Raw genomic sequence first — 12583 nt, forward strand, 5'->3', positions numbered from 1 at the left:
CACCCACCTTGATAGATAAGTTCTAAGTTTCGATTTTTACAACGGCGGCCCCACCCTTCAAACCGAAACGTATTCCTGCTTCACACGAAAGCAGGGTGATGATGGTAAAAATACTTGATGGTAGTAAGAAAGATATAAATATAAGGCCCTACCATCGGTATAACTACGTATTGCAACCAGAAACCAGAAAAATTGATGGCCGTCTGCGGGATTTAAAAACCGGCATAGTCGCATCACTTGATAAAAGTAGACTAGGCGCCTCATTCTTTAGACCCCAAACGACTTTACAATCACAAATTTACTTCATATTTTTTACCATTACCTAGGATTATAACAAAAATTATTTAGGTACAGTTTAAAAAAATGTTTATTAAAATGTACTAAATTGGATAGGTACATAATGTTTTTTTTACTTGTCTTTTAAAGGATAACACAACATTTTTTATGGGGGCGCCATCTAGATTCTGAAGATCGTTGTTTGTAAGCTTTTCGAATACGTTTTCTATGTGTTTTTCGGGAACGTTTGTTACTAAGTCGCGAGTCTTTGGACTGAATTCTGGCGCAGTCGCAAGGAGACCCCACGCGACTAACTGTGTCCATGGCGCTGGGACATTTGCTCTTGCGTTTGATACACTTTTTATAGCACTTGTCTGGTTCTGGACAGGGCGGGGGTCGGGGCCTGTGGCGATGCACACTGCATGTTGGCGCAGATATACATGGTTTTAAGCTGTTTGTAGAGTGTACAGCTGAAAAAGATTGACAGTAACACATTTAATAATCACACAATTTCCGTAGTGAAAGCCCCTATTTTCCTCCATGTACAGACTAAATAACAGGACAGAAATTCCCTATTTTTTAAAAGAATAGGTACTAAACATATATTTTTCTATTTATATACATATTTTTGTTTAACAGAAAAGACAGACACGATTGGAAAATTTGGCATTTTTATAGTTGATAATAATTACTGTAAAACTGCTCATTACCTAATTAATACTATGGATAAAACATTTTAACAATTAAAAATTACTGCGTTTTCGACTATAGGTATAATATTTATTGCTCTGCTGAGTTGTTCTTCAAATTCTGTCTATTTTAACAGATAAAAGAAAAATGTTCGTTCTCTTTCGGCTAAGTTGCTAATTCACAGTATTCGCAAATCAGTGCCCGAAAAGGTCAATACAATTTTATAATATTTCACACTTTTTTTTCTTTAGTCTGCCTCGATGTCCTTTTCCAAGACAGCATTCACTTTTCGACAAAGTACTCCCTTGTCGTCTAGTATAATTAAGATAAGAATGGCTGCCAGTCAGTCTATCTTTTTTTCGCATCTTTGCCTCTTTAGATTTCTTTTTCAAAAACTTTTCAACGGCCGCCACGCTCCTCGGATTCGATGCGCTTTTCGATTTCCCGCAACTAGAACATTTGGCTTTTGACCTTGTTGACATTATGGATACAGCACTCCGACAAGGTCGAACTCCTTTCGAAGTTGTTTTCTTTAAGCATTTTTCTGGATTTTGGCATGAAGGCGGTGTAGGGTGACACCGTATGGGAGTACATGATGCAGACGGCGTACATGGTGGATGCGCAATTGGCGACATTATTGCAGCGTTTAATCTGCAACAATGCTGCATTTTTACACTTCAAATAACTTACGAAAACAAAAACAGAAGTTAACTTCACAATGAATTCAGTGATTTGCCACTCGATAAAGCCCACCGAAACGACAACGCAATCGTATATTTCGCCAATAAAATTAACAGCTGTAAATTAAGCGTAATATTATACTATTTAAAATATCAAATGATACTTACAATACTTGTTCATGTTATGTTAGCGTATCGCAAAGGCCCCAGGTATTCCGCTGACTTCAGAATTTTGCACTAGAGAAATAAGTTACTTTTAAATTGAGCAAACATTTTTTATGGATGGGCGTTCGAGCTCACACGATTTATCTGATGCTAACTGGTTTCCAAAATTTTATGAGAATAAGATTTTAAGGCAATTTAACTAAGTACGTACTGACATAATCTTGCGAGTGGCAAATAATGCTAAGCTTTCATAGACATCAGTACCGGTCTTTCTAACTCGTAAAATAAATATATGTAGTAACTTACCCATAGGTATAAATTTTAAGGTAAATCGTGAATTGTTACTATAGTTTCCTTTCCACGGTCATTTTTTTTTCAAAATATTTTTTCTGATATTTTTTATGTGACACTTAAAATTTACATTTCTGATCTTCTATTTTCAACAATGACGTTTATTCTGTCTTCTTTCAGTTTTTTCATGGATTTTGGTGTACGTCACAAATTAAAATCAATAAAAAGTTTTAAGCTTTTATAAATATACGATTTAATGCTTTTTTTTTCATACCTATTTTAGTAACCTCGAGGGGTTATGCGAGATTCACCGAACTAGTAGGTGAGCTGGCAAGAGCCGTGCTTCGCAGATTCTACCACCGAATCGGAAACGCGACCCGGAAGAAGATCCGGCGAGAAACTCAGTGGGCTGTGTCTGTAGGTTAATTTGCTCGCCGAGCCCTTCGTCGCAAGCGACGGGTTCGACGAGAACGATGACCGGTGCTTGGGACCTAAACGCACTGTTAGGGGATTGGGAGGATCCGAAATGACGTGAGATTTATTGCATCGTAAACGCGGCGTCGAGAAAATACAGCGTTGCTTTTATTATAAACGTTTTTATTCTAATTTCATTATTCGTATCTATGAGAATAGCTTTATTGTCCTATACGGCCAATAGAAGATCTGAAGACCCGCTACTCTGCTGTCTGATCTGGCGGTTTCTCCACGAATGTGAAGGAAGTTTTTATCCAGATTAGGTCAATCTCAACTACCTCCAATACCACGTCATAAGTGGGATTAGGATTAGCGTAGTAGTATGGAATGGGATCATTTGCTTACGTTTGCCGTTAGGGGCGCTGTTTCAACTGCATACAAAATTGGGTTACCTTTTACGCTATCGAGAACGTTAAAAAACTCGCACTAAGTCACACTGATGTTTTTATTAGACTTTCTCGCTGACATGAAATACGCTATGGTGTTTCTAAAGCGCTATAGTGTTTCCATAATTTCTTCTCAGAGTGGTTTGAAAAGATTCTGCATTACATTTTTTAACATTTGCCTACGGATAGAGTAGATTTTATCTGTCTGCATCAAGGTCAGAAACTGACAGCTACCTGACCACTCAGTACAATTAGGTTTTAACCAACACAAAAAAAAACTATAAATAAAGAAAAGCTAAGCTTTTATTCTCATAAATAGTTAAATAACAAGTGCAAATTTCATTCAATTCAAGTGTTGCACATCTTTCTTAATTTTTAACACTGTTGTAAATAATTGCGTTGAATAATCTAATTATAAACTATATTAAATAAATTTTGTTGCCATTGTCAACACATTAATATATGTAACACATTATCCTCTAATCGTGTTTGATAATACTAGATGCCAGTTTTTGTCCAAAACATGCAAACTTATTTTAAATTAATATTTCAAGTAGGAATGCATTGATTACATTAATTATTATTTTTTACATTTCTTTACCACAATTGCTTTATTCATAAAAATGGTATAATGTCATCTTGCAAAGAATAATTAATTTTTATAATTTTATAAATCCAAATATTCTCTGGGTTGTAAATCAGTTGTAGTGGTTAGATTTAATTTACCACTTGTAACACCCAAAGGAGACGTAAAAGCTTTTATGAACTTTTACATTTTATTGTCTAATACTCTTTGGGTTATCCGACAGCCATGGTTTCATGTGATAATGCGGACAGTGCATTAATTCTGCTTTTTCGACGTAGATTCTTGATAGGTCGGTGGCTGATCCTGTAAGTTCATAGGACAAATTTTAATACGCGCTATACGTGTACGATTTACGCATGCTGAAGTATTTATTATACTTATATATATTTTAAATTTTTCACAACCTACTTGGTTCTATGTGGTTACCGGAACCTATAAGCATCAACAATGTAAATGCCACCACCCACATTAAGACACTAAGTATCGAGTACAAAGTCTGCCCTACCCTTCAAACCAAAAAGCTAATTGCTTCATAGTAGCTACCCTAGCAGGCTAGACGGCTTTAGTCTTTGTGGCCTAAAGGATAAGACGTTCGGTGCATTCGTGTTGAGCGATGCACCGGTGTTCGAATCCCAGGCGGGTACCAATTTTTCTAATGAAATACGTAGGTATTCAACAAAATAAATGTTCACGATCGACTTCCACGGTGAAGGAATAACATCGTGTAATAAAAATCAAACCCGCAAAATTATCATTTGCGTTATTACTGGTGGTAGGACGTCTTGTGAGTCTGCACGGGTAAGTACCACCACCCTGCCTATTTCTGCCGTGAAGCAGTAATGCCTTGCGGTTTGAGGGGTGGGGCAGCCGTTGTAACTATACTTGAGACCTTAGAACTTATATCTCAAGGTGGGTGGCGCATTTACGTAGTCGATGTTTATGGACTCCAGTAACCACTAAACACCAGATGGGCTGTGAGCACGTCCACAAAACAATAAAATTGTAATTTTCGCTACTATCCTTTTTATTGCCTGACTAGCCGTACTCGCCCGCTTCGCTGGGCATTTAAAATTAACATTATTATTTTTTATCATTATTATTAGGGAGTCCAACACTCATATAAATATTAGCCTATCCATTAAGTACATGTATTTTCTACATGGATACTAAGTTTCAAGTCGGATCGGATGCATGGTTCAGTAGTTATAACGGAACATCCATAAAAACTACTAGATTTATATATTATTATTGATGTTATTTCTTCCCTGTGGAAAATGTTCATGATAAGTACGTATTTCGTTAGAAAAACCCGCCTGCGTGATTTGAACCCCAGCACAGTCGCATCATATGGATCACATACAATAGCATGACTATTCACCTAAGCATTCGTATAGAGTATCGATTCGTATCGTTAACATTCAAGTGAATAATACATGAAAACAAAATGTGAATTAACTGTGAAACAGCATGTTTCCGGATATATTCCACAACCCAATAACTACCTATTTTGACTGCTACGCTGTTCGAAATTTACGATAATTCCAAAAAAAAATTCTCTACAACTTACGTGACTTTGCATGCAAGAACGCATCCAATGGTTAGACAGCTGCACACCGTACAATACTCGCCTTAAATATCTCTTCAAGTAAAATTCAACGCTCCGAGAAAACTATACAGTGTAGTTCATTCCAAAGTCTAAAAGTATGTAGTGTACATGATTGATTGACCTAAATAATAACTTACATTATAAGGTGGTGGCACATATGCTGTTTGTGGCCTGTTTGGATCGTAGTATGCACTCTGAGCTGCTTCAGCTGCTTTAGCATCTGCAAAATTACGATTATTCTACTGCAAAATATACTATTCAAAACAAATTGATTTTATTTACACATGAATTTCTTTTAATATGTTGTAAAACATAAGTGATTTTACTCAAATTCTTAATACAAGACTAATAGTATTTATTCCATTTTACTACAATGTATATATATATGTGCATTACATCTGCATAAAACTAAGTACACCTAGTTTTATTTTTAAAATATGACTTACAATACATGATAGTTATATTTAACTTTTATGTTACTTTACTTAACTCAACAAACTTTTACAGAACTCACCAGCAGAAGACATGCCAGTTGGTGGTGCTGAAGCTGCGAAACCCCCTGGATATCCGGGTGGCGGCGCTGATGCTCCCGGGTAGCCAGGAGGAGCCCCTCCTGGAACCACAAACCCACCACCCCCGGAAAACCCAGGGCCGGTCGGATAAGAAGCTCCAGTCACGCCAGGGTAGGGAGGTGGGGTATTCGACACAAATACTGAGTTTGGTGGAGGTTGGTCTGGAAAAGCCTGGAAAAATAATAAAAATATAATTTCGAATTACAATATGTGAAATAGTGCCAGCTCTCTTAATTATTTCTATATATCGTCTTCTCCCATTAAAACTGTATAATCTCAAAACTTACAAATTTTACACAAGTGTTTTAAAGGTTTAACATGGGGTATTTTTAATATTAATCGTCTTTTAAAGTACGATAAAATTATGTATTAATTTTGTTAATAGTAGTCAGAATATAGGTAAACTAAAAAAAAAAAACTAAAACGAAACTACGCTTTTTGACAGTATTTATGAGAAAAATACTGGTCATATCAAATGATTCCGCAAATTAACTAAATTTCGAATATTTTTGGAAATTGTACACTTTTAATGCAAAAAGACGATATCTAATATTGTTCATAAGACATTAAGCTAATATGTATTATATGTTAAGAAATGTACTGAATGACGTACAGAATAAGGTGGCACCCATCCATAATATCCTTGTGGAGGAGGTGCATATGCTGGTGGTGGTGCGGCTTGCCACGGTCCAGTCGGTGGGGTATAAGGAGGTGGCGAAGCACCAGCTGCCATATGACGAGAAGCTAAAAAAAATTATATTTTATTTATTATATATTGCTAAACATAATTTGATATCATATCAAGGATTGCTTTATATAGAAGAAATTGCTCATATGTAGAATCAATAGATAATTAAGTCTTTTTTAATGAATTCTAACAAATCTTATTACTTTTATACACTTTATTGTTTATTTTTTTCTTGCCCATGTAGGCAGACGAGCATACGGCCTACCTGATAGTGAATAAGCAGAGTATTATATACACTTGACATTGGCGAAATCTAAAATGAAACGCCATAAACCTAAGAGATAGATAGATAGAATGGTTAGCGTCGCTCATGGATTTCAGCAATGCCAGGGGCAGAGCCAAACCGCTGTCTACTATAAAATTTTTTGGTATTGTAGCTATAATACAATATTAAAAATTGAGGTAAGGGGCCTTTCAATAACTTTTAGTGATATAGCATGGAAGGTAAGCTCTTGCTTCAATAACAACAACCCAACATCATTTCAAGGTTGTGATGTAAACATACTCTTCAGTAGTCTTCAATCGAATTCAGTAACTGATATAGACTTGTCGCATTCAATTATGATTAGGTAGGCATTACTTTTACTCACCAAGATGAGCAGCTTTTAACATGGCTTGTCCATACTCAATAGCACCTCCTGATTTGAAGGTAAGCTTGAATTTGACCTCACCAATAAAGTTGCCATTAGGTTGGGCACGAACTTTACCTTTTATACAGTTGGCAGAGAACATAGGTTGTTCCACAGTTACCTATAAAACAATATCAATTCACATCGTCATAATCATCAACATTGCCCGAAATACTGCTGAAGACAGGCTTCTATTAAGTCTCCAGCTGTAGGGAACACAGATTCCACTTATTCACACTATTCCCCCTGGTGCATAATATTGCAACAAGCTTTTATATAATATAAATTTTATGTTATTACTATGGACTCATTTGCAGTGAATTTGCAATTTAAAATGGGTTCATAACAATCAAATATTAGCTATTTATCTATATAATTATTTATTAATAGTACTGATTTCTTTTTATTGGCTCAGTTCATGTCAATGAATATATTTAATAACTTTTTAGCCAAGACAGACAAGAGACAGATTTCTGAAAAACCAAACTGCATTCAGCAGTAGTTTATTTAGTCATCATATCCTATGTTGTTCTTCATCTAACAAATAAATTACTTACATCTTGCAATGCAATAAAAGGAAAACTGAATGATCTCATGGCATCTGTATTCTTCTTTGAATTGTAAATCATTCTATGAGTAGTGAGGTACATCCGTCCCTCCTTGATCCCCTTAAACTCTGGTGTATCATTCCCATAGAATTCAACTGACACATTGTCAGAAAACAAGATGATGCTGAAATAGTAAAGTAAATAAATAAAAAAATATCAATATAATGATAATCATTCTTTATCATCTTCTAGATAAAATTGTCAATATTTCATATGCCACTAAAGATAATATCTAGTGTTATATTAATCTGAAGTATCCATTGAATCAACCCTTTTTTCACCAAGAGGCCAGTCGGCCTTATTTGTACAAACAAGAAAGTTTATTGAAAAGTATTTTTTGCAAAATAGTTTCAAAAACGACACATGAGTCATCTATTATCAAAGGTGGCAATCTGTGCATTTGGACAAAAAAATGTTATTGATATGTCAATACAGATTGATTTGAATATAATCGTCTCCTTCAAAGAATATGGTTCAAAACCTGCATTAAATAAAGGTTAATACTTAACCTGTTATTTATCTAGGATGTCGTTCAGAAGAGTTTTGTAACTGCCAATGGAATACAAAGTCAATAATTCGTTTTTCTGATTTACCAATAATTGTCCAAAAGTCACATTGCCGCCTTTGATAATAGTCGACTCACATCAAGAAAATTAAACTTTTCTTTGTTTGTTTGTTTTTTTTGTCATTTAGAAGGCACACTCGCTTGTGAAAATGGTAGTAATGACCAATTTAATTTTTTCTTATATTATAGTTATAAAAACTTAACAGTTACTTACTTATATTGCAATTTTGGAGTCTTTTGAGATTATTAAAAAATTTGGTTAATGAACACAAACAAAAGAACTTTATGGAAGGGTTGGGACAAAATTAACAGATCATGATCTCATATATTGGGACAGAGACAGTGCATAATTAGTTGACTAATAATTTCTAAGCAAGTATGACATATTATAATGTTCCACATCAACGTTTTTACAAAGGTGGAATCTCTATTAACAAGAATATACTATCTAAATATACGTATTTCATCTGGGCATGATGAATTCTGAATTAAACAGACAAGACATGTTACCTCCGTAACTGGAGCCACGCATAAACAGCTTATATGCTAGTAGTTATTAATTTTTTTCATATTTTTCATTATACCATTATTATTATTTTTATAATAATAATTAATGATGTGGCGGCATAGTCTAATATAACTATGAAACATTTGTTTATACTTTAATACCTACAAAGTATTTCTTCGATTAAAGAATGGTACAGTTAAGCGTAGAACATTCTGAAAATATGAAAACAAGATGACTCACCATTCCCCTGCGTGTATCAAAACTCCGTGATCGGCGTGAGCGGTATTTAAAGACATAATGCAATTATTGTGCTGATTATATATAACATTTAACCACTAAGGTTCAAAAAACTTAATTTGAATCGAATCCTGTGTCGAGTGTCTTTATTACGTTATTTACGATCGTAATCAATCGTAATCACCAAATTGTATTAAGCATACATTAAGTGTATAATCTATGTTCAGAGGGACTCTGTTAGACATGCGTAGTTCCGGACCTAAATAGTTCCTGGAACTATGTCCTCATATGGAACTATATCATTCAATCCGAGTTGTCAAAATTAACATGTTCAGACAGTTCCATTTCCATTCCAAGTGTACTGTTATGCAGGAACTACGAACGCGTTGAACATGACGGACATGCGGACATGATTAGAGCATAGGTACCGCGCGGCGCGGAGGCGTGGCGCGGCGAGTCCACCCGAACGAGTCTCGAACCGACACGAGTCCACGTAAAGAGATAAGGCGACATATGGCACGAATACGAGGGAGTGAGATGGAGCGAGTGCATGAAACTGCGTGTGGAGCTCTTTCATATTACATTTTTATTAATATTGAAGTTATGCTCTACGACCTACGTGTTACAGTCGATAGTTGAATAAATTAAAATGTTTTGCTATGGATTTTGACCTTGACCATGCATCATTCCTACGAGCACTTAACCTTAAGTGTTTGTAGACCATTTTTTAGAAAATCATAATTCAAAATTAGAGAATTTTAAAACATTCACCACTTTCGCTATTCGGTATCTCGGTTATGGGAAAAAGGTTGTAAGGCTACAACGAGCTCAATTTAAGTTGTATATCAGAATAACGTGGTATTTTAATTAACAACTGATAGGTTATAGTTTCCGGTGCATCGTACAATACATTGAAAAATAATGAAAGTAGTAGAGTAGTTGAAATTATGACAAAGTAATTAGAGTACATTAATAAATTATGCAACCAGCTGTAACAATGAACCTTAAACTAAAAACCTTACAAAATAATAATTACAATAATAATTACCATAAGCGGCAATCTATTTTTATATAGTGCTTTTAAAAAATTGTATTTTTAATACCTTTTTTGAAAAATATTGTGTAATAAATAATAACTTAATACGTGATTCGCTACACTACAAACAGCTACTAGACTTAACATGTCCGCGGCACTAAACAGCTTCAAACAGCTACTAGACTTAATATGTCCGCGGAACTAAACAGCTACAAACTACAAACAGCTACTAGCCTTAACATGTTCGTGGAACTAAACAGTTCCGCGAACATGTTTACTGGAACTAGTTCCGACACTCAAAAGAACGATGTCATGTTCAATCCAGTTCCGAACATGATTAGCGCACGTCTAGACTCTGTTAAACTTTTTTTTTAAGAGATTTTTATGACCTGGTAACTGAGACCTTTAAGTCATGTTTTATTTTTATTTATATTATTCATATTTTTATGAAAAATGATATTAAGGACTGAAATGAAATGAAGATGATTAATTTGAGACACTAATCAATTGGGATGAAATTAAATGAAATGAATTGAGATGATATAGGATGAATTAAAATCTCAGTAAAATTATGGTCATTTACTAAGATTTTTTCAGTGGACTTTTTGGAGGATCCCGAGAAGTTACGTCCAGCGGCTTTGTTTCATTTTCCCATATTTGTGTACTTTCACAGATACTAAACAGTTAATAAACCACCGTTATTACCTACGAATAAATAATAATTAATAATTAATAAAATAATTATTTTATTATATTTATTACTATATTTATTACTCGGAACAAATTTCAAAAAAAAAATGGCCCCACTTGAAACCAAAACGGCTTAAGAAACAAAAACCAATCACAAACGAGGTTGGAAATAGACATTGGTTTGAATTCAAAACGAAAACAGAGATTGGTTAATGTCTGCTATGACAGCAGCATGACAGCGTAGACAATGTTATGTATTAAGTGGACCGGACAAAGTTATTAATAAAACAATTTAATTATATAACATTTGTTTTTTTTTTTGTAAAAAACTCTATGTCCCTCGTAATATAATTAATTTAGTAAGTTTTTGCCTAGAAGAAATTAAAAAAGAATCTTTTTTCCCAATGTAGGGAAGACGAATTCTGAGAAATTCAACCATTACACATTTTATAAAAAAAAAGAAATGGTCATTATTTGTCTGGTGACTGTTTTTTAGTAAGCGTAGAATATCTTCATTGTCAATTATTTTAGAAAAACACTGTGTAGATATTACTGACAGATTTTTCGTTATCATGTATTTTAATTATCTGTCTTATTTGTGTTTCTGTGCGTGTGCATATTTTATACAACACCACAGATGGGTACGAGAGTACACCGAAATCTTTCAAATTAACCAGATTGTGGAAATACAAATTTTCATTAGCAGGTATAATAGCCGGCAAACTTCTTGAGCATTTGTTGACGTAGTGGGGGTAAGTTTGCGCATGGTACACTCACGTGCAAAAACATTATTTACTCTGCGTCATAATGCAATTAAATTATTAAAATCAACATATGTATTTATTTATATATTTATTAGAACATCAACAAAAAATATAGGTTAATAATTGTAATAATTTAATCTTGGGGTAAAATAGATATTCCTTCTATTAAGTCAAAACTAGAGCTGTTGCCAGGTCTTCGTTCAGTTGAAGCGAAGCTGGTATTTCTAATTTTTTTTTCGTTATCATAATCTTGACCATTATCATCATCACTGTTTTCATCACCCGAGTCGCCATCATCGTGATAAGTCGACATAGGGCTCATCGGTGTAGGTTACGACTCGGTCGGTTCGATCTTCTTTTTTGTCTATAATTAATTATTTTTTGAAGATATTCGATTCATAGTAATCGAATGTTACTTTTTTCAATTACCAGCTTCCGATTATTTTCTGTTTTTTTTTCCATCTGAAGCCTAGCTCTTTCATAATTCGTCGTAAACTTCATTCCGAGCCATTAAAATGTATATCTTCTTTAAAATTTTCGAAGCCTTTCTACGGTACGGAGTTTCGCTGCTTGTTATGTAGTTATTATGATTACATATTTTTATTACAGATTGAACGAAACTATCCATTCCGGTAACTTTCTTCTTCCCTGATCTTTTCTTACCCGGAGTCCCAAGCACGATGAGCAAGCCAGAGCCTTTAGCTTCGTTAATAATGCACCTAACAGTACTCACTGATGTTTTTGTTGCTTCCGAAGTCTGTTTTACTTTTTCCATAATATCATTCTTCCCCTGTTTTATAATGAAGCAATATACGTCGTACACAAATTTTCTACCCTTTTGAATACTACACCAGTTTGTCGCGGCATAGTGTATTTTTTATAAAAAATCAACAAACACTCAACAAATAGCAATGGCAACAAAGTCAACAAGCAATTATAACAAAATATAACTTAACGATTAATAACGATAGACTTTTCACTGTACGCAAGCGTACTTTTGGGAGCAAGCGGAACGAAGGCGCGGTGCGGGACGCAAGGTTCGACTGATCTACCAATAACGCGCTCGATACGA

General features: G+C 34.5%; 1 protein-coding gene across 3 annotated transcripts; it reads right to left on the reverse strand.

Annotated features, from left to right (window-relative positions):
• Positions 1-340: 340 nt before the first annotated feature.
• LOC101746218 (WW domain-binding protein 2) lies at positions 341-10375 on the reverse strand. 3 transcript variants are annotated; one of them, XM_062671237.1, is made up of 10 exons: positions 9025-9260; positions 7661-7835; positions 7065-7224; positions 6340-6470; positions 5669-5897; positions 5292-5374; positions 2118-3851; positions 1815-1883; positions 987-1617; positions 341-746 (listed from the first exon to the last, which is right to left on the reverse strand). In XM_062671237.1, exons 1-7 carry the CDS (start codon positions 9078-9080, stop codon positions 3804-3806), a joined length of 882 nt encoding a protein of 293 aa, XP_062527221.1. In that variant the 5' UTR covers positions 9081-9260; the 3' UTR covers positions 341-746; positions 987-1617; positions 1815-1883; positions 2118-3803. The 3 variants fall into 3 exon arrangements, with proteins under 3 accessions (XP_062527221.1, XP_062527222.1, XP_004932952.1); XM_062671238.1 differs by lacking the exon at positions 5292-5374 and having other exon boundaries at positions 9025-10375; XM_004932895.5 differs by lacking the exon at positions 987-1617.
• Between the last annotated feature and the right edge of the window lie 2208 nt (positions 10376-12583).

The sequence above is a fragment of the Bombyx mori genome, chromosome 11 (assembly GCF_030269925.1).
Source record: "Bombyx mori chromosome 11, ASM3026992v2".
Classification (NCBI taxonomy): domain Eukaryota; kingdom Metazoa; phylum Arthropoda; class Insecta; order Lepidoptera; family Bombycidae; genus Bombyx; species Bombyx mori.